Raw genomic sequence first — 22,731 nt, 5'->3', positions numbered from 1 at the left:
TAAATTCATTACAAATCCTACAATGTGATTTTCTGGAATTATTTTTCTAATTTTGTCTGTCATAGTTGAAGTGTACCTATGATGACAATTACAGGCCTCTCTCATCTTTTTAAGTGGGAGAACTTAAACAATTGGTGGCTGACTAAATACTTTTTTGCCCCACTGTACATTGTGTGCAAAAGGCATGAGGAGGTAGGCGAATAATTACAATTTTGCAGATTAACACTGGAGTGATAAATGATCAGATGGTCATGTACAGGTAGAGGTACTGGTGTGCAAAAGAGCAGAAAAGTAAATAAACATAAACAGTATGGGGATGAGGTAGGTAAATTGGGTGGGTTATTTACCGATAGACTATGTACAGCTGCAGCGATCGGTTAGCTGCTCAGATAGCAGATGTTTGAAGTTGGTGAGGGAGATAAAAGTCTCCAACTTCAGCGATTTTTGCAATTCGTTCCAGTCACAGGAAACAGAGAACTGGAACGAAAGGCGGCCAAATGAGGTGTTGGCTTTAGGGATGATCAGTGAGATACACCTGCTGGAGCGCGTGCTACGGGTGGGTGTTGCCATCGTGACCAGTGAACTGAGATAAGGCGGAGCTTTACCTAGCATGGACTTGTAGATGACCTGGAGCCAGTGGGTCTGGCGACGAATATGTAGCGAGGGCCAGCCGACTAGAGCATACAGGTCGCAGTGGTGGGTGGTATAAGGTGCTTTAGTAACAAAACGGATGGCACTGTGATAAACTGCATCTAGTTTGCTGGGTAGAGTATTGGAAGCTATTTTGTAGATGACATCGCCGAAGTCGAGGATCGGTAGGATAGTCAGTTTTACTAGGGTAAGTAGTGGTTTCTTTGCAGCAATTCGACCACAAAGGCCTGATTCATGCAGTCTCCTCTGAAAAGTTGATGTTGAGATGTGTCTGTTACTTGAACTCTGAAGCATTTATTTGGGCTTCAATTTCTGAGGCTAGTAATGAGCTTATCCTGTGCAGCAGAGGTAACTCTGGGTCTTCCTTTCGGCGATCCTCATGAGAGGCAGATTCATCATGATGGTTTTTGCGACTGCACTTTCAGAAGTTCTTGAAATTTTCAGGATTGACTGACCTACATGTCTTAAAGTAATATTGGACTGTCGTTTCTCTTTTCATATTTGAGCTCTTCTTGCCATTGTTCAACACTTTTGTGGTTACTACATTATTCCATGTGTGTTATTTCATAGTTTTGATGTCTTCACTGTTTTTCTACAATGTAGAAAATAGTAAAAACAAAGAAAAACCCTTGAATGAGAAGGTGTGTCCAAACTTTTGACTGGTACTGTATGTAAATAACGTTTATGTTTTTTATTTTTAATACATTTTCTAACATTTCTAAAAGCCTGTTTTTGCTTTGTCATTTATTTTAAAATGAAGCTGTAACGAATCAAAATGCGTAAATAGTCAAGGTGTTTGAATACTTTCAGAAGGCACTGTATATGTAATATTATTTATTTCATATTCTTAAAACAACAATAAAATACTATACAATACACATACAATAAAAATATCCGCTCCCATCCGTAGGTGCTCTGGTCAGGGTGAGCGCTCGCTCCCACCTTCCCAGAGATGCCGGCAAAGCAAGGCCCTGCTCCCAGCCCAAAGGGATTTTCTAAGGTAGGGGAAAACCAAGCTCCACCCGTCGTCCGGGCCGGCATGGAAGCGAGCGCACCCTTATAACTACCATGACCAGAAGACAGACCGCTCACAGCATGAAACCAAACCATAAAACATAAATAGCGAAAGCAAAACATACAATATTCCCATCCCCACCCTCACTCCTGATTTAGAGGAACTCAAACATTTATATTGTACATTCATTTATATAATTATTCCAACACTCTTCAATTCCACCCTTCAGACAGCCACAGATCAACCCATGTTTCCCAATAAATCGTCATTCTACCATTTCCTCTCGGAATACATCCCTCCATTCTCCCATGGTGTCTTACTAGAGACTCACACCTTCCCATCTGCAACATTTATTCAGAAAAAATAAACCCTAAAAATATCATTTTTACCCAAGAGCACAATGATATTTCCCATTGACTGACTGTGGTCCTTCAAATCCCCAGCAATACAGTTTGCAGGTCCAACTGCACCCGAATATTATGGGATAACAACCATTCCTGGACCAGACTCCAAAAACATTTGCATTTGCATTCCTCAAGATAAGCCATTCAGGAGCATGAAGGGGAGCGCGGCTGAATCAACAATAAGATGAATAACTTCCATTTCGCTTGCCTTTCTCATAACAATATTACTTCTCTCATGCAATGGTTCGTCTGTTCAAATGATCCAGAAACGATAGATAGAAAATGGACTACTGGAAGTGCATTATTGTATGTCGGTTGTCAAGTATTTTGTCTGTAATGTCTTTTTCGTTATGTGTTGGACCCCAGTGAGACAGACTAGCTGTCTCCATTGGTATCGACTAATGGGGTTCGTAATAAATCAAATCAAAATATCATTTAATACCAACACAAAAATACTTCTCACAAGACACAATGTTGGTTGTAGACAATGTAGCTGGCTTCATTGTTGCTTTGATATATAGCCTCTGATATGATGTAAGCCTAGCCGATGATATAGGGTACCCAATAACACCATGTCCCTGGATTCTACATAATATAATATCCCAAATAGACATGTCAGTGGAACCAGACATTTGGCTCTGTCTATGGAACCCCCAAGGGGGGGAGAGTGAGTGTTTGGGCTGGAGAGCTGAAGCCCAGCTGGATAGGGAAAGAGGGGGCCTAGGGAGGGGGGTGAAGAAAGGGAGAAAGCAAGCCAGTGGGCACTGCGATGTGGTCCTATAACTAGGCCACTCTGGAACATTCAATATCATCTTGGTAAGCATCTCCAGTATATATTTGGCCTTGTGTTTTATGTTATTGTCCTGCTGAAAGGTGAATTTCTCTCGCAGTGTCTGGTGGAAAGCAGACCGAGCCATTATCTTTGTTTTTATCCTAAAAAACTCCATAGTCCTTACCAATGACAAGCATACCCATAACATGATGCAGCCACCACCATGCTTGAAAATATGAAGAGTGGTACTCAGTGTTGTGTTGGATTTGCCCCAAACATAACGCTTTGTACTGAGGACATAAAGTTAAATAAATAAAGTAATAAAGACAAAGTTAAGTTCTTCGCCAATTTTTTTCTGCAGTTTTACTGTAGTGTCTTATTGCAAACATGATGCATGTTTTGCAATATTTGTATTCTGTACAGGCTTCCTTCTTTTCACTCTGTCATTTAGGTTAGTATTGTGGAGTAACTACAATCTTGTTGATCCAGCCTCAGTGTTTCTCCTATCCCTGTTTCAAAGTCATCGTTGGCCTCATGGTTTCCTTCCTCTCCAGCAACTGAGTTAGGAATGAAGCCTGTTTCTTTGTAGTGACTGGGTGTATTGATATCTTCACCATGCTAAAAGGGATATTCAATGTCTGTTTTTGTCTTCTTTTTTCATCTACCAATTGGTGCCTTTTATTGGAAAACCTCCCTGGTCTTTGTGGTTGAATCTGTGTTTGCAATTTTTGCAAATCGACTGAGGGACCTTTACAGTTATTGTATGTGTGGGGTACAGAGATGAGGTAGTCATTCAAAAATGTTAAACACTATTATTGCACACAGAGTGAGTCCATGCAACTTATTATGTGACTTGTTGAGCAAATTGTCAGGCTTGCCAGAAAGGTGTTGAATACTTATTGACTCAAGACATTTCAGCGTTTCGTCTTTTATTTAATTGTAAAAACATAATTCCACTTTGACCTTATGGGGTAATGTGTGTAGGTCAGGGACACAACATTTCAATTGAATCCATTTTAAATTCAGGCTGTAACACAACAAAATGTGGACAAACTTTATGAATGAACTGTATTTGTGTTTCTTTTCCATAACTGTTGACTTTAATAACTTGAGGAATTCTAGTAACATATTTTTGTATTATCCGCAGGTTTGTGTATTTAAGGTTGTAAATAAATGTGTTATGAAGAAGTGTAATTTACAGTAAATTATTAAATATATAGGAATGTGCTTTGCAGTGGTAATTCTGGTCATTTCCTTTCTCTCATATTTCAGGTAAAATTAACTCAATCAAAAAAAAGAGGCTAGACTCAATGGCTTGGGCCACATTGGAGCTCTCCTTTTTTCACCCTCCTCATCCCTCTCTCTTTCAGTCTTTCTCATATCATTATCCCCTCCATCTTTGACCCATCTGTCTTTCTGTGGTCTGTCCTACCACTCCCCCTAACCCGCTCTCTCCCTCTGGAAAACTAGGTCTGTTTGTTCTCTTTCCTTGCCTCCTCCCTCTACTTGCCCCCCATATTTGTGAGCGAGAGGGAGGGGGGTTGCAGGAAGTCAGCTGTTGTGTCTGTCGAGGAATGTGTGTGAGAAAAAGTGGGGACAAGGCTGCAGACCTTTGTGAGTCGCAGTGTGTGTGTCGTCTCGCTCACCAAAGTTCAGGTATTAGTAGGTAACACGATGCAGCCGGTTTCAGGAGGTCCCCCCCACCACTATAACTGTGTTCAAACTCCATGTAGCGGTGAGTTGTGCATTCTTGGATTTGGGATTTTAATATTTGTGTATCTTGTATTTTAATGATTGTGTAAAGTTCATAATGCATTTGTAGTTTTTATTCCCAAGTCAAAAGTGTAACGCGATGAGTCTTTGTGCTCATTTTCTAGACTTTCTCGAATTTCAGTTTATTCTCCAATTGTGTGGTTGTCTGTGTTTAGCTACTGCGATAAAAGCCTTTGTTGTTGTCTGAGGATGGCAAACTCTCCTTGAATACAGCTGAAAGTCAGACAACGTTGTGTACTAGTTGCTGGTAAGAGTTATGGAATTTTGCAACAAACTATTATCAAGTCTGTCTAGCCTGCGAGAGCATTTCAGTATCTGGGTTATGTGCACACTCTTTGCATAGCTTGGTCTCTTTGTCATCTTGAATAGAATAGGTTAGACTGTTTCACAGCGGAAGCTACTGTGTTATCTAATGCTTTGCTTATCTGTTTAGTTAGGCTGTCTGTGTTTGAAGTAGTTGCTTGGGGCAAAGTAGTTGCTTGGGGCAAATGTCCCTGCTGGGTTTTTTATGTAGGGCTGTCCGTGAACTTTCTCTCACTCTTTCTCTCTGACTGCTGAAGTGTCACAAAGTGTGTCTGAGTTAGAAAGAGTGTGTGTGTGTGTGTGTGTGTGTGTGTGTGTGTGTGTGTGTGTGTGTGTGTGTGCATGCTCCGTCTGTCTGGGGTCACATGGGGGAGGGGAAGGTCAGGCTGTCCTGCCCTGTCTCCAAACAAAGATTGCTCTGTCTGTCTGCATCGACACTGTTGTGAACTCTGCTGGGGAAAAGAGCTCCCATTGCCCATTGCCTCAGGATCAATAGAGCCTCTAAGCGGACCACTAACTTCACTCTTTTCACTTCACATGCACAGACAGAAAGACAAACAGAGACGCACAGGCACAAACATACTGTACACAAACACCTTTTGGAGTGTATCACTATGGTGATGATCACTGGTGATATTCAAACATAAGACATTAAACATTTCACAGTGAGGTCTACACCTGTTGTATTCGGCGCATGTGACAAATACATTTGCTTTGATTTTAATGGATTCTGTTGGTATTTTCCAGGAAGTAAATAACAAACTTTTCACTGAAAGCAGCCAATCAAATTACAACCTTACCGTGAAATGCTTACGTTTGAATATCACCTTACCGTGTAATGCTTACTTACAAGCCCTTAACCAACAATGCAGTTGAAGAAATAGAGTTAAGAAAATATTTACAAAATAAACGAAATAAATAAAAATGTAATAAAATCAAAAAGTAACACAAGATTTACATAACAGTAACGAGGCTATATACAGGAGGTAGTCCGGGTGGCCATTTGATTGTTCAGCAGTCTTACGGCTATGCGGTAGAAGCTGTTAAGGAGCCTTTTGGTCCTAGACTTGGCCATGCGGTAGCAAAGAGAAAAGTCTATGACTTGGGTGACTGGAATCGTTGACAATTCTTTGGGCCTTCCTCTGACACCGCCAAGTATATAGGTCCTGGATGTCAGGAAGCTTGGCCCCAGTGATGTACTGGCCCATACGCACTACCCTCTGTAGCGCCTTATGGTCAGATGCCCTCTTCACAACTGTCTTGGTGTGTTTGGACCATGATAGTTTGTTGGTGATGTGAACACCAAGGAACATGAAACTCTCGACCCGCACCACTTCAGCCCAGTCGATGTTAATGGGGGCCTGTTCGGCCCTCCTTTTCATATAGTCCACGATCAGCTCCTCTGTCTTGCTCACATTGAGGGAGAGGTTGTTGTCCTGGCACCACACTGCCAGTTCTCTGACCTCCTCCCTATAGGCCGTCTCATTGTTGTCGGTGATCAGGCCTACAACTGTTGTCGTCAGCAAACATAATGATTGCGTTGGAGTCGTGCTTGGCCACACAGTCGTGGGTGAACAGGGAGTACAGGAGGGGACTAATGTTATATATTTTTTTATTTAACCGGGTAGGCCATTTGAGAACAAGTTCTCATTTACAACTGCAACCTGGCCAAGATAAAGCAAAGCAGTGCGACATAAACAACACAGAGAATAAACAAACATACAGTCAATAATACAATATAAAAAGTATATATACAGTGTGTGCAAAGGAGGTAGGATAAGGGAGGTAAGGCAATACATAGGCTATAGTGGCAAAATAATTACAATTTAGAAGTTAAACACAGGAGTGATAGATGTGATAACAATATGGGGATGAGGGAGTTGGGTGGGCTATTTACAGATGGGCTATGTGCAATGATCTGTAAGCTGCTCTGACAGCTGATGCTTAAAGTTAGTGAGGGAAATATGAGTCTTCAGCTTCAGTGATTTTTGAAATTCGTTTCAGTCATTGGCAGCAGAGAACTGTAAGGAAAGGCGGCCAAAGGATGAATTGGCTTTGGGGGTGACCAGTGAAATATACCTGCTGGAGCGCGTGCTGTGGGTGGGTGCTGCTGTGGTGACTAGTGAGCTGAGATAAGGCTGGGCTTTACCTAGCAAAGTCTTATAGATGACCTGGAGCCAGTGGGTTTGGCGACTAATATATTTTAAAATATATATATATATATATTTCACCTTTATTTAACCAGGTAGGCTACTTGAGAACAAGTTCTCATATGCAACTGCGACCTGGCCAAGATAAAGTATAGCAATTTGACACATACAAGAACACAGAGTTACACATGGAATAAACAAAACATACAGTCAATAATACAGTAGAAAAAAAGAAAACAAAAAGTCTATATACAGTGAGTGCAAATGAGGTAAGATAAGGGAGTTAAGGCAATAAATAGGCCATGGTGGCAAAGTAATTACAATATAGCAATTAAACATAAGGAATTGTAGATGTGCAGAAGATGAATGTGCAAGTAGAGATACTGGGGTGCAAAAGAGCAAGATATATAAATAAATACAGAATGGGGATGAGGTAGATAGATGGGCTGTTTACAGATGGGCTATGTACAGGTGCAGTGATCTGTGAGCTGCTCTGACAGCTGTTGCTTAAAGCTAGTGAGGGAGATATGAGTCTCCAGCTTTAGTGATTTTTGCAGTTTGTTCCAGTCATTGGCAGCAGAGAACTGGAAGGAAAGGCGACCAAAGGAGGAATTGGCTTTGGGGGTGACCAGTGAGATATACCTGCTGGAGCGCGTGCTACGAGTGGGTGCTGCTATGGTGACCAGAGAGTTGAATGACATTGAAGCTTGTCTGGAGGTTAGTTAACACAGTGTCCAAAGAGGGGCCAGAAGTATACAGAATGGTGTCGTTTGCGTAGAGTTGGGTCAGAGAATCACCAGTTGGAGGCCACGGAAGGAGAGTTGTATGGCATTGAAGCTCGTCTGGAGGTTTGTTAACACAGTGTCCAAAGAAGGGCCAGAAGTATACAGACTAAGCACAGGAGGGGCCCAGGATGAGGATCAGCGTGGCACATGTGTTGTTGCCTACCCTTACCACCAGTGGGGACGGCCCGTCAGGAAGTCCAGGATCCAGTTGCAAAGGGAGGTGATTAGTCCCAGGTCCTTAGCTTAGTGATGAGCTTTGTGAGTACTATGGTGTTGATCGTTGAGCTGTAGTCAATGAACAGCATTCTCAAATAGGTGTTCCTTTTGTCCAGGTGGGAAAGGGCAATTGAGATTGCGTCATCCGTGGATCTGTTGGGGCGGTATGCGAATTGGAGTGGGTCCAGGGTTTCTGGGATGATGGGTGTTGATGTGAGCCATGACCAGCCTTTTCAAGCACTTCATGGCTACCGACGTGAGTACTATGGGGCGGAAATCATTTAGGCAGGTTACCTTCGCTTTCTTGGGCACAAGAACTATGTCAACATTCACAAAGCTGCGTGAAACATGTAGGTATTACAGACTCTGTTTGAAACATGTAGGTATTACAGACTTGGTCAGGGAGAGGATGAACATTTCGGTGAAGATACTTACCAGTTGTTCTGCGCATGCTTTGAGTCCATGTCCTGGTAATTCGTCTGGCCACGCAGCTTTGTGAATGTTGACCTGTTTAAAGGTCTAGCTCACACAGTCGTCCAGAACAACTGGTGCTCTTATGCAGTGTTGCTTGCCTTGAAGCAAGTTTAAAAGGCATTTAGCTCATCTGGTAGGCTTGCGTCACTGGGCAGCTCACGGCTTTCCCTTTGCAGTCCGAAATAGTTTTCAAGCCCTGCCACATCCGGTGTAGTAGGATTCAATCTTAGCCCTGTATTGACGCTTTGCCTGTTTGTTGTTTCGCCCGAGGGCGTAGCAGGATTTCTTATCAGCGTCCGGATTAGTGTCCCGCTCCTTGAACGCAGCAGCTCTAGCCTTTAGCTCGGTGCGGATGTTGTATGTAATCCATGGCTTCTGGTTGGGAAATGTACGTGCGGTCACTGTGGGGATGACGCCGTCAATGCACTTATTGATGAAGCCGGTTACTGAGGTGGTATACTCCTCAATGCCATTGGATGAACCCCGGAACATATTCTAGTCTGTGCTAGCAAAACAGTCCTGTAGCGTAGCATCCGTGTCATCTGACCAATTTCGTATTGCGCAAGTCACTGGTACTTCCTGCTTTAATTTTAGCTTTTAAGCAGAATCAGGATGATAGAATTATGGTCAGATTTGCCAAATGGAGGGCGAGGGAGAGCTTTGTATGCGTCTCTGTGTGTGGAGTAAAGGTGGTCTAGAGTTTTTTTTTTCCTTTGGTTGCACATATGACATGCTGGTAGTAATTAGGTAAAGTGGTTTTAAGTTTGCCTGCATTAATGTCCCCGGCCACTAGGAGCGCCGCTTCTGGATGAGCAATTTCTTGTTTGCTTATGGCCGTATACACCTCGTTGAGTGCAGTCTTAGTGCCGGCATCAGTTTGTGGTGGTTAATAGAGGGCTACAAATAATATAGATGAGAACTCTTTGTAGATAGTGTGGTCTTTAAAAAAATAAATATACATATGTATTTTACCTTTATTTAACTAGGCAAGTCAGTTAAGAACAAATTCTTAAATTTCAATGACAGCCTAGGAACAGTGGGTTAACTGCCTTGTTCAGGGGCAGAACGACAGATTTTGTACCTTGTCAGCTCAGGGATTTCTCACAGGCCGGCTCATAGCCTGTGGCAAAAATGAGGGGACACGAACAACAGGTATAGGCCAATCAAAAAGGTTCTTTATTGTAAACCAAAACTATTAACTTTAAACAAAGAAAATGGAATGAGGTGTGAAAGTATCACAATGTAAAGTGCAGAGATGCATGAATCTGTGTGTGTGAATATGACTGAGTGAAAACTAAGTAAAACTACAAAGGAACAAACAAACAGGATCATACCTGGAGGAGCAGAGAGAGACAAGAGTGATTAGTGAAGCTGTTTAAATACCCTGAGCCCAGGTGACTCCAATCACTAACGACCCTCCTCTGCCTGCAGGAGGAACCGCCCCTGCACTGCAGAGGAGGGGCCGTGACAGCCTAGGAACAGTGGGTTAACTGCCTTTTTCAAGGGCAGAACGACAGATTTTATACCTTGTCAGCTCAGGGATTTGATCTTGCAACTTTTCGGTTCCTAGTCCAACACTCTAACCACTAGGCTATGCTGCTGCCCCGGCAGTGTGGTCTACAGCTTATCATGAGGTATTCTACCTCAGGCAAGTAATACTGCAAGACTTCTTTAATATTAAACATTGCACACCAGCAGTTATTGACAAATAGACACACCCCCCGCCCCTCGTCTTAACAGACGTAACTGCTCTGCCCTGCCGATGCACGGAGAAGCCAGCCAGCTCTATTTTATCCATGTCGTCTTTCAGCCACGTCTCGGTGAAACATAAGAAATTACCGTTTTTAATGTCCTGTTGGTAGGATAGTCTTAATCATAGATTCTTCAGTTTGTTTTCCAATGATTGCACGTTGGCCAATAATACAGAGGGTGGTGGTTTACCTACTGGTCTGTGAATTCTTACAATGCACCCCGCCATTCTCCCCTTTTTTCTCCATCTTTTCTTGACGCTGATGACTGGGATTTGGGCCTTGTCTTGACAAAGCAGTATATCCTTCGCGTCGGACTCATTAAAGAAAAAATCTTTGTCCAGTTTAAGGTGAGTAATTGCTGTTCTAAAGTCCAGAAGCTATTTTCGGTCATAAGAGACGGTAGCAGCAACATTATGTACAAATTGAGTTACAAACAAAGAGAAATAAACAAACAAAATAGTACAGTTGGTTAGGAGCCCGTAAAACGGCAGCCATTTTGCCAGTAGGTGTGGATAAATGTTAGCAGTTCTTAACATGATATCAGTGTGAGAGTGACTAACAAAATCAATGGGGGCCCCCGGTCGGTAATTCAACCATGATTACTACAAGTTTAGATATCTGGCCGCTAGACTAACTTATCAATCTTTTGTTGTTGTTGCTGACATAGGCTCATTGAGTGACTGTCAGTGACTGACGTAAGAAAACAACTGCTGATGCACTACTATTCAAATTTTTAACATTAAGTTGAGACCCCGACTGAGTCCCCCTCCGCCCCTTTGGAAATTGATCTGCGGACCAGTTGCCCATCCCTGCCCTAGAGTCTGCAAAGATAACATAAGGAATTGTTTTAAGATGGTCATACCAAGTGTACAAAACATTAAGGACACCTGCTCTTTCCATGACATAGACTTACCAGGTAAATGCAGGTGAAAGCTATGATCCCTTATTGATGTCACCTGCTAAATCCACGTCAATCAGTGTAGATGGAGGGAAGGAAACAGAAGGATTTTTAAGATTTGAGACAATTGAGACGTAGATTGTGTATATGTGCCATTCAGAGGGTGAACGGGGTATGGTTTGTGTCAAGAACTGAATCTCTGCTGGTTATTCACTTTCAACAGTTTCCCATGTGTGTCAAGAATGGTCCATCATCCAAAGGACATCCAGCCAACCTGACAAACTGTGGGAAGCATTGAAATCAACATGAGCCAGCATCACTGTGAAACGTTTGCGAAACCTTGTAGAGTCCATGTCCCCGATGAATTGAAGATGTTCTGAGGGCAAAGGGGGGAGGGTGCAACTCAATATTAGGAAGGTGTTCTTAATGTTTTGTACACTCAGTGTATTAACAGTATATATATTTCATGAAACATTGAATTTGGCCTTACTGCTGTTATTAGCCCATAGAAATGCATTGAATAACATATTCATATATGGCATAACAGATAGTCAGTCAAATAAAATTTCAAAAGAAAGTATATTTTGAAGTGAAATATAAGAAAGCTCAGGAAATAGTTTTTATAAATGATTTACCCATATTTAAAAAACTATTGCCTTACTTCCATACATTTTTGAAACCGATACTGGGTTATCTTCAGACTAGTCTTCTGAAGCTTTTGGGTGTCATAGAGCAAAACAACCGACATGTACGTGCTTGTGAGTCTCAGCTTTCCATGGTGGGGCCATTCTAGTCTGTAGCCCAAACCGTGCGGATTCTACAGACAGAAGTTGGCACGTCGGCTGTACCAACTTCTGACGAGTCCCGTGACGCTTGTAGGGGTCGTAGAGCACGGAAAAGACCATCGTGTTCGTGAGAGTCTCAGCTTTCCATAGTGGGGTATTAGTTTGTAGCCTAAACCGTTCGACTGATTTTCGGGATGTCTCATGGTCTGAAAAACACCACTGTAGCCCTGCCACATTCCACCACAGAAGGCTGACGAATGTGGTGGATTGAGAAGCAGCCCATGCAAAAAAACAGCTTAAACAGACATGTTTACTTTTGCTTATTTGTTTTCCACCTGGTTGCGGACATTGACTCTAGTTCATGCTTTATTACGTAGTTGTAATTGATGTAGCTAAACCTACAACAAGTTATAGCATACAATGAACTGAGACAGATTATGAATGAGTTGGCCATACGTGCCTACATTTCAGTTGTGAAAACTGCTACAAAATCATTTCTACAATATCGGTTTCTATGCAATCAGTAAGAACGAGTTAGTTGCTATGCTAGTTGCGTTTCGTAACATCGGATTAAGTCGTCATGACCCAAACACCCTTTCACAATAAACTGTGCAATGTGCACATCCTTGTATCTGTCCTCTTGGGTTCTCTGCTCCAAAATTTGATATTTTGATGAAGCTTAGGTGATACAATCAGAACGTCTTCCACTAGTTCTAACCTGTCCCCCCCCCTCTCTTCTCTCTCCAGCCCAGTTGGAGTTTGTGCAGATCCTGGTGATCGTTGTGGTGATGATGGTGATGGTGGTAGTGATCACCTGCCTGCTCAACCACTACCGCCTGTCAGAACGCTCCTTCATCTCCAGGAACAGCCAGGCCCGCAGACGCCACCTACCACTGGCCTCTGTAAGTACTCTACCCTGACCAGGGCTGTAAACTAACGTTATAGTCTTCATGCAGACTTACAGCCTCCACACAGACCAGGACATAGATGTTACAGTCTTTAGAAGCACTCCACACATCTTTACAGGCAATATACTTTATTTGATAGCCTCCACACAAACCAGGAAGTAAACTTTCCTTTACAGCATTTACTCCACACAGACCAGGGTGTAGACTACTTTACAGCCTCCACACAGACCAAGACATATACTTTACTTTACAGCCTCCACACAAACCAGGACATAGACTTTACTTTACAGCCTTCACACAAACCAGGGCATAGACTTAATATGAAACGAAAACCACCCTTGTTTCTACTTGGAAATAGGCAAGCCATAGTACAGGGTCCTATTTGGACATCATGGCAGGCCCAAACTAGCCATGTCAGAAAAGCAGATAATTTTTTACTAATGCAAACACATATGATAAGCAGACAATGGTATTCAGTTGGACCTGTATGCTATGTACAGTAGAGACAGAGGCTCACTGGAGACGGGTTGTCTGCCACATGTCTGCCACATCGCTCAGTGCAGTGATCTGGAGATTCCAGAACCATATGACTGCACTGCTGCTTTCTGAATCACACACAAACACATACTGCTGCTGAATCACCTAGCCCGGTATTCATCTGAAATATGGGGCAGGATGCTGTGCGTGTGTTATCAGGTTTGTGTTTAATTCAGAATTGTGGAATTGACTCCCATTCAACTCATGAATTGCATTGGCCACACCCCACAGGATGTAGAATTTGAGTTTAAGCGACAGGACATAGAATTGAATTCAGTGCAATTCAATGAAATTCCACTCAGTTATACAACATGAGAGTTTTATTGAATCTGACAGGTTACACTTCAAGAAACCAAATAATATATCACTTTACTCCAAAAACAATGTTCAAATATTATTTAAACCTCAGTGCTTAGAAAAGTACATTTAATTTTCCACCATTAATTTAATTGGTTTGGCTTCTTTTTGAAGGCTTTAGGGTCAACTTGAGGGCTGAAGTAATGCATTCCGGGAAATGTAGTCTTTCCCCCATATTGAACAAAAGTTAAGTGATTTGTGAAATATAATAACTTAGAATATTCACATTTTTCAATACAATAGGCTTACACGTAATGTGGAATAGACTAGGCATTTGAATTTCACTGAATTCAATTATATTTCCTTTAATTCAAATTACAATTTTGTATCCTGTTTCCTGCTTCGATTCAAATTCAAGAATGTAATTGGAATTTATGAGGCATTCAATTCTGAATTGAGCACAACCCTTTGAGCTATGCAGAAGTCTGTGTACTCTGCAGGAGGGGGTATGAGTCATAGATGACAGCGCTCCTCTCTCTCTCTCTCTCTCTCGGTCAGTGTCAGTCTGTGTGTTTGTCTGGGATTGCTTCTGTGAAGAGCACTTTAATACTACATGTATCCCATCTATGTGGAAAGAACATGGCTAGGAATGAAAGGACAGGAAGTCCTCCAGTATTAGCCATTGGGTTCAGACAAATTGGCTCAGGGATTAATCTCATCTCCCCCACCCTATGCTCTGTGGTTGGCTCTTTGGCTGGAAAGGGAAGAACTCCACCTAGTGGCACAACATGGTATCCATAGACGTGATACATGCTCTCTGTCTCTCTTCCTCACAGGATGGGAGTCTGTGGTCCTCAGATGGCCCAGGGCCCGCCAGTGGAATGAGCGAGGTAAAGTGGATTATGGGTGGGAGTGGGCAAACTACTGCCCATTCAATTCGTCACACAGGAGTTTTTGTTTTGGGGGGGAATGATTATAATGGGCAAAAAAACATACCAAGCCACTCTTGAACGTTTAAAACTAGATATTAAGTATGTAGGAATGATAATGGACCTATATATTTTTAAATAACTGCACATTTTCTGACAGCAAATTGATTTTGACTAACATATCGTTACCAAAACAATCTTTGCCACCCTCCGTCCAACTTCAAAATCCCAATGTGGCCCTCGAGCCAAAATATTTGCCCACCCCTGCTTTAGGTCTATAGGGGTCATCCCTAAACACAGGGACCTGCACAGGGACCTAGTCTGGGTCTTATTCCCTTTAAAGTGCACTACTTTTGACCGGTGCCCCAAAAGCAGTGCACTGTATAGGCAAAAGGGTGCCATTTGGGCCGTAACCCTAGACTTGAAGAACCTACCCAGGATCCCGGGAACACTACTTGTGTTTGTCCGGAAATTAATTATGGATTCGTCCTTGGATATTAGAGCAGATGGGCTATGAGTGTTTATTGACGTTCATAGCATAGCGATGACAACAATGGTGCTGTATCAATATACCTTCACACTAAGTCACTGTGGATAAAAGAGGGTTCTGACAATGGGAATACATTGTTAAACTTTTTTTGTGTGTTGTCCTCACAAAGATAAATGACCAAATATAAATGTGTGCGCTAACTCTTCCTGTCCTCCTCCCTTTAGCAGCAGGTGTACACCACGCGTCCTCCGGACCGCGTCCCCTCCTATCTGCAGAGGGAGCGTCTGGCCCGCTTCCAGCCCACGTACCCCTACCTGCCCCACCCCATCATTGACCTGCCGCCCACCATCTCACTGTCGGACGGCGAAGAGCCTCCGCCCTACCAGGGCCCCTGCACTCTGCAGCTCCGCGACCCCGAGCAGCAGATGGAGCTTAACAGGGAGTCGGTGCGTGCGCCCCCCAACCGCACAGTCTATGACAGCCACCTCCTCGACACCTCCCTGTGCCCACCGCCCAGCCTCAACTCCGGGGTCAGCACTACCACGGTAGCCACGGCTGCCCAGGCCTACTCCAGCCGAGTGGAAGGGGCACCACCAACTTATAGCGAGGTGATAGGGCACTACTACCACCCCTCTTCACTACCCAGGCACCACCACCAGACTTCCAGGGGCGCAGGGCGTGAAGTCAGGTTAGGAGCCCCGGGTCCCTCGTCGCCATCCTTGCTACTCCACGGGATTCTCAAGCAGGCCCACCTGAGCAGCCTGGAGAGCAGGAATGTGCGCAACAAAAAGGAGAAGCAGACTCCTGAAGAGGTGTGACGACAGTGTTGGTCTCGGGCATTGTTTTCCGAGGCTGCTTTCTCCTTCTCCGCGCACTTTAGCTGAACTGTTGGTGGCAAGCAGGGTTGGAGAGGGTGACATGCAGTGGTGGGGGGGGGGGGGGGGGGGACAGGCGCACAAAGAAAAAGGACTGCACTCCCCTCTTAACTTTACCCCCGGTCACCGTCTTACTGAAACCCGCCACCCCTAAACTTACGTTGTATAAATATTTACTTGTTGTTTTTCCTTGCTTACAGCTTTTTTTTCTGTACAGGCAAATGCAAAAACAACAAAACAAAATTCTCTCCAAGTATTTAGGTTGATTTTGTTTTGTCTGCATAATTTCTAGTTACTTATCTCCTCGTAGTTTATCCTTAGTTCCTCCGGAAGTCTTTCAGAATGACCAGGTCTTCCTTTTTTTGAGATGCAGATGGTTATTTTAGTGAGTCTCCCCTGAACCCCTTTCTGGCTTTGAATACTGTCCGTGTACCTGGCTTGTACAGGGAGGGCATTGATAGCACTCTTGTAACAGGTTGACAGTTTCAGGCTCTCACGGGATCCAAGATTGAGATTCATACGTTAGCCCGAGTTAGCCTCTCAGCTCATGACCCAGTTAGCCTCACTGCCAGACAGATCCCCATCACTCCCCGTCAATCTGCATCAGAGGGTGCGGTGGTCAACGTTGGCATCTATGGAAACACATGATTGACAGCTGACTGGGTTTGTGATGTCAGGCCATGTGTGTCAACATGAGTACTGGAGTAGAGTCCTGAGTCTGGGTCAATTGAGTTCAGCACTGTGCCCACTGAAGTCATATATATCCACCGTGCTGTACTATCTAGACCCATCTGAGGTTAGTACTGTACTTTAGTTCTTTGTCTATTCGTGTTTAGTAATGTCTGTGGGTCTTTGGCCAGACAAGTTCAGGAGTTCCTGTGTGCGAATACTCTTCTTGTTTTTTTTATTATGATCTTTTTTAAAGAGATGTTTGCACAAGATTCAAGACTGTTTATCTGGAGAAAAAGAAAATCAATCTGCAATATGTATCATAAGAGAGGAGAGCAGCGGTATTTTTGTAAACAAATGGATTCTAAAGATATTTATTTTTTATTTTTATGTTTTGCCTGCTCTAGAAGAAAAGGTAGAAACGGTAATCTGTTGGTGTGCCAACTCAAACGTGTTTAACTTTGTGCTATCTATACATATACAAATTATTGGCACCCTGATAAAGATAAGCAAATAAGTAAAAACAAACAACATTTTATCTGTTATATCATTCTACTTTTTTAAAATTAATGTCAGTTTATGGAACTTTATTATGGCCTTCCATGAATTCCTGTTTCACTGGGGTATAAAAATGAGGTAACACGCATGTAAAATTATTTTGTCATCCATCACCATGGGGAAAGGCAAAGAACTCACAAATGAAAAGAGACAAATGGTTGTTGACCTGCATAAATCAGGCAATGGGTACAAAAAACAAATATACCACTTACCACTATTAGGGAAACAATTAAGGAGTTTAAAACCACTGGAGCAATGGTAAACTTGCCTGGTATTGGATGCATGTGTATCTTGTCCCCATGCACAGTGAGGAAGATGGTTTAGGAGGCAATGAACAATCTAAATGCCAAAATTGGAGAATTACAAAACTTAGTCGTATCTACAATTAAATGCCACTTCCATGCCAAAATGTCTTTGGAAGGGTTGCTAGAAAAAAGCCTTTATTGCAAGCAACCCACAAATGTAAACGCCTGGAATTTTCTAAATGGCATTGTCACAGAATCGTACCTGTGCTATGGTCAGATGACATGAAAATAGAACTCTTTGGCCAAGCACACCAGTGGTGGTTTGGCATTGAGAGAAGGATGCATATACAGAAAATAACCTCATTCCTACTGTAATATATGGTGGTGGGCCTTTGACGTTAACTTGGCGCAAGTGGACATTCAAGCAAGACAATAACCCCAAGCACACATCAAAATCCACAGAGAAGTAGTTAATTGACCAGAAAATCAAAATTTTACAATGGAAATAAAAGTCTCCGGACTTGAACCCCATTGAAAACCTATGGTTTGAATTAGAGGGCAGTCCATAAGCACAGACAAGATATATCAAGGATCTGGAAAGATTCTGTATGGAGGAATGGTCTAAGATCCCTCCCAATGTGTTCTCCAGCCTCATAAAACAGGGTGCCGGAGTATTGAAAACAGGGGTGACAATAATTTTGACACCTATCTTGCATCTCTGAGCAATTGTATTAGTATAAAATAATGTAATTTCCCAATTTTTTTTGTATTTTTGTATTATTTGTATTATTTATTTTACTAAGGTTTTTGCTCATCTTTATCAAATGTGCCAATCATTTTAGACATGACTATATATGTATCAATGTATGTGTGTGTGTGTTCTATAAACAGTACCAGTCAAAAGTTTGGACACACCTACTCATTCAAAGGTTTTTCTTTATTTTTACTATTTCCTACATCGTAGAATAATAGTGAAGACATCAAAACAACATATGGAATCATGTAGTAACCCAAAAAGTGTTTAAAAACACTACATATATTTTATATTTGAGATTCTTCAAAGTAGCCAACCTTTGCCTTGATGACAGCTTTGCACACTCTTGGCATTCTCTCAAACAGCTTCATGAGGTAGTCTCCTGGAATGCATTTTAATTAACAGGTGTGCCTTGTTAAAAGTTCATTTGTGTAATTTCTTACCTTAATGCGTTTGAGCCAATCAGTTGTGTTGTGCCAAGGTAGGGGTGGTGTGCAGCCGCAAAAACCATCAAGCGCTATGATGAAACTGCCTCTCATGAGGACCGCCACAGGAAAAGAAGACCCAGAGTTACCTCTGCTGAAGAGGATACGTTCATTAGAGTTACCAGCCTCAGAAATTGCAACATCAACTGTTCAGAGGAGACTGTGTGAATCAGGCCTTCATGGTCGATTGCTGCAATTAAACCACTACTAAAAGACACCAATAATAAGAAGAGACATGCTTGGACCAAAAAACACAAGCAATGGACATTAGGTGGAAATCTGCCCTTTGGTCTGATGAGTCCAAATTTGAGATTTTTGGTTCCAAAAGCCGTGTCTTTGTGAGACGCAGAGTAGGTGAACAGATGATCTCCGTGTGTGTGTGGTTCCCACCGTGAAGCATGGAGGAGGAGGTGTGATGGTGTAGGGGTTCTTTGCTGGTGACACTGTCAGTAATGTATTTAGAATTCAAGGCACACTTAACCAGCATGGCTACCACAGCATTCTGCAGTGATACGCCACCCCATCTGGTTTGCACTTAGTGGGACGATCATTTGTTTTTCAACAGGACAATGACGCACCACACCTCCAGGCTGTGTAAGGGCTATTTGACCAAGAAGGAGAGTGATGGAGTGCTGCATCAGATGACCTGGCCGCCACAATCACCTGACCTCAACCCAATTGAGATTGTTTGGGATGAGTTGGACACTCTTGGCATTATGAAGATGCCACAATGACTGTTGGAAAAGCATTCCAGGTGAAGCTGATTGAGAGAGTGCAAAGCGTGTGCAAAGCTGTCATCAAGGTGTAACTACTTTGAAGAATCTAAAATATATTTCGATTTTTTTGTAACACTTTTTTGCTTTCTAAATGATTCCATATGTGTCATTTCATTGTTTTGAAATCTTCACTAGTATTCCACAATGTAGAAAATATAAAAAATAAAGAAAAACCCTTGAATGAGTAGATGTGTCCAAACTTTTGACTGGTACTGTGTGTATACAGTTGAAGTCGGAAGTTTACATACACTTAGGTTGGAGTCATTAAAACTCGTTTTTCAACCATTCCACAAGTTTCTTGTTAACAAACTATAGTTTTGGCAAGTCGGTTAGGACATCTTCTTTGTGCATGACAAGTAATTTGACCGTTATTCAAGTCTGGTTCCTCCTTGGGAGCAATTTATAAATGCCTGAAGATACCACGTTCATCTGTACAAACAATAGTACGCAAGTATAAACACCATGGGAACACGCAGCCAGGAAGGAGACGTGTTCTGTCTCCTAGAGATGAACGTACTTTGGTGTGAAAAATGCAAATCAATCCCAGAACAACATCAAAGGACCTTGTGAAGATGCTGGAGGAAACAGGTACAAAAGTATCTATATCCACAGTAAAACGAGCACTATATCGACATAACCTGAAAGGCCGCTCAGCAAGGAAGAAGCCACTGCTCCAAAACCACCATAAACAAGCCAGACTACGGTTTGCAACTGCACATGGGGACAAAGATCGTACTTTTTGGAGAAATGTCCTCAGGTCTGATGAAACAAAAAATAGAACTGTTTCGCCATAATGACCACCGTTATGTTTGGAGGAAAAAGGGGGAGACTTGCAAGCTGAAGAACACCAAGCTGTTTAAAGGCACAGTCATCTTAGTGTATGTAAGCTTCTCACCCACTGGAATTGTGATACAGTGAATTATAAGTGAAATAAACTGTCTGTAAACAATTGTTGGAAAAATGACCTGTGTCACGCACAAAGTAGATGTCCTAACCGACGTGCCAGAACTATAGTTTGTTTAATTTTAACAAGACATTTGTGGTGGTTGAAAAATTAGTTTTAATGGCTCCAACCTAAGTTTTTGTAAACTTCTGACTTCAACTATATATATATATGTGTATATACACATATATATATATATATATATATGTATATATATATAAACACATATATACATATATGTGTGTATATATATTTATATATATATATATATATATATATATATATATATATATACAGTGGGGCAAAAAAGTATTTAGTCTGCCACCAGTTGTGCAAGTTCTCCCACTTAAAAATATGAGAGAGGCCTGTAATTTTCATCATAGGTACACTTCAACTATGAAAGACAAAATGAGAAGAAAAAAAATCCAGAAAATTACATTGTAGGACTTTTTATGAATTTAGTTGCAAATTATGGTGGAAAATAAGTATTTGGTCAATAACAAAAGTTTATCTCAATACTTTGTTATGTACCCTTTGTTGGCAATGACAGAGGTCAAATGTTTTCTGTAAGTCTTCACAAGGTTTTCACACACTGTTGCTGGTATTTTGGCCCATTCCTCCATGCAGATCTCCTCTAGAGCAGTGATGTTTTGGGTCTGTTGCTGGGCAACACGGACTTTCAGCTCCCTCCAAAGATTTTCTATGGGGTTGAGATCTGGAGACTGGCTAGGCCACTCCAGGACCTTGAAATGCTTCTTACGAAGCCACTCCTTCGTTGCCCGGGCGGTGTGTTTGGGATCATTGTCATGCTGAAAGACCCAGCCACGTTTCCTCTTCAATGCCCTTGCTGATGGAAGGAGGTTTTCACTCAAAATCTCACGATACATGGCCCCATTCATTCTTTCCTTTACACGGATCAGTCGTCCTAGTCCCTTTGCAGAAAAACAGCCCCAAAGCATGATGTTTCCACCCCCATGCTTCACAGTAGGTATGGTGTTCTTTGGATGCAACTCAGCATTCTTTGTCCTCCAAACACGACAAGTTGAGTTTTTACCAAAAAGTTATATTTTGGTTTCATCTGACCATATGACATTCTCCCAATCTTCTTCTGGATCATCCAAATGCTCTTTACGAAACTTCAGACGGGCCTGGACATGTACTGGCTTAAGCAGGGGGACACGTCTGGCAGTGCAGGATTTGAGTCCCTGGCGGCGTAGTGTGTTACTGATGGTAGGCTTTGTTACTTTGGTCCCAGCTCTCTGCAGGTCATTCACTAGGTCCCCCCGTGTGATTCTGGGATTTTTGCTCACCGTTCTTGTGATCATTTTGACCCCACGGGGTGAGATCTTGCGTGGAGCCCCAGATCAAGGGAGATTATCAGTGGTCTTGTATGTCTTCCATTTCCTAATAATTGCTCCCACAGTTGATTTCTTCAAACCAAGCTGCTTACCTATTGCAGATTCAGTCTTCCTAGCCTGGTGCAGGTCTACAATTTTGTTTCTGGTGTCCTTTGCCAGCTCTTTGGTCTTGGCCATAGTGGAGTTTGGAGTGTGACTGTTTGAGGTTGTGGACAGGTGTCTTTTATACTGATAACAAGTTCGAACAGGTGCCATTAATACAGGTAATGAGTGGAGAACAGAGGAGCCTCTTAAAGAAGAAGTTACAGGTCTGTGAGAGACAGAAATCTTGCTTGTTTGTAGGTGACCAAATACTTATTTTCCACCATAATTTGCAAATAAATTCATAAAAAATCCTACAATGTGATTTTCTGGAATTCTTTTTCTCATTTTGTCTGTCATAGTTGAAGTGTACATATGATGAAAATAGCAGACCTCTCTCATCTTTTTAAGTGGGAGTACTTGCACAATTGGTGGCTGACTAAATACTTTTTTGCCCCACTGTATATACGTATATGGAAACAAATAAACTAACTTAGAAATGGCAATTTTAGAGTTATTTATATAGTCTAATTGTTAAAAAGAATTGCACTATTTGTTATTACAATGAAATGGAACGAGAAATAAAATTTCACCTCTATTGTCAAGGAAACGTGGGGCCCTCATTTATAACCGTTGCGTACATTTTACTCTCAATAGCTGGGTGCTCTATTTCTGAAAAAAATATTGAGATTTATACACTTGGAGGACACCATACATGCGCATGTTTCCCATTAAAAATCAGACCTGTCGTAAAACTGTGCACATGTGAACGAGCATTATAACTGCGCCTGAATAACACCCATCATTCACCTTTTATCGTGACATTAATAGCCTTATTTGCTGTATGAT

General features: G+C 42.2%; 1 protein-coding gene across 3 annotated transcripts in view; it reads left to right on the top strand.

Moving 5' to 3' along the window:
• LOC110527641 (protein TMEPAI) overlaps nt 1–18,466 on the top strand; it is an 81,413-nt gene extending 62,947 nt beyond the window's left edge. The window contains exons 1-4 of one of the 3 annotated variants that reach the window (XM_021609049.2): nt 4,433–4,577; nt 12,725–12,879; nt 14,556–14,609; nt 15,363–18,466. In XM_021609049.2, the coding sequence (XP_021464724.2) occupies nt 4,517–4,577; nt 12,725–12,879; nt 14,556–14,609; nt 15,363–15,956 (864 nt within the window). In that variant the 5' untranslated portion in view covers nt 4,433–4,516 and the 3' untranslated portion in view covers nt 15,957–18,466. Of the gene's footprint in view, nt 1–4,432; nt 4,578–12,724; nt 12,880–14,555; nt 14,610–15,362 lie in introns of those variants that run through there. The other 2 variants (XM_021609047.2, XM_021609046.2) reach the window with 2 other exon arrangements.
• Nucleotides 18,467–22,731: the final 4,265 nt, after the last annotated feature.

Source organism: Oncorhynchus mykiss, chromosome 7 (genome assembly GCF_013265735.2).
Source record: "Oncorhynchus mykiss isolate Arlee chromosome 7, USDA_OmykA_1.1, whole genome shotgun sequence".
Taxonomy (NCBI): domain Eukaryota; kingdom Metazoa; phylum Chordata; class Actinopteri; order Salmoniformes; family Salmonidae; genus Oncorhynchus; species Oncorhynchus mykiss.
Note: the sequence above shows the minus strand (reverse complement) of the source record. Positions and strands in the feature narration are given on the sequence as shown.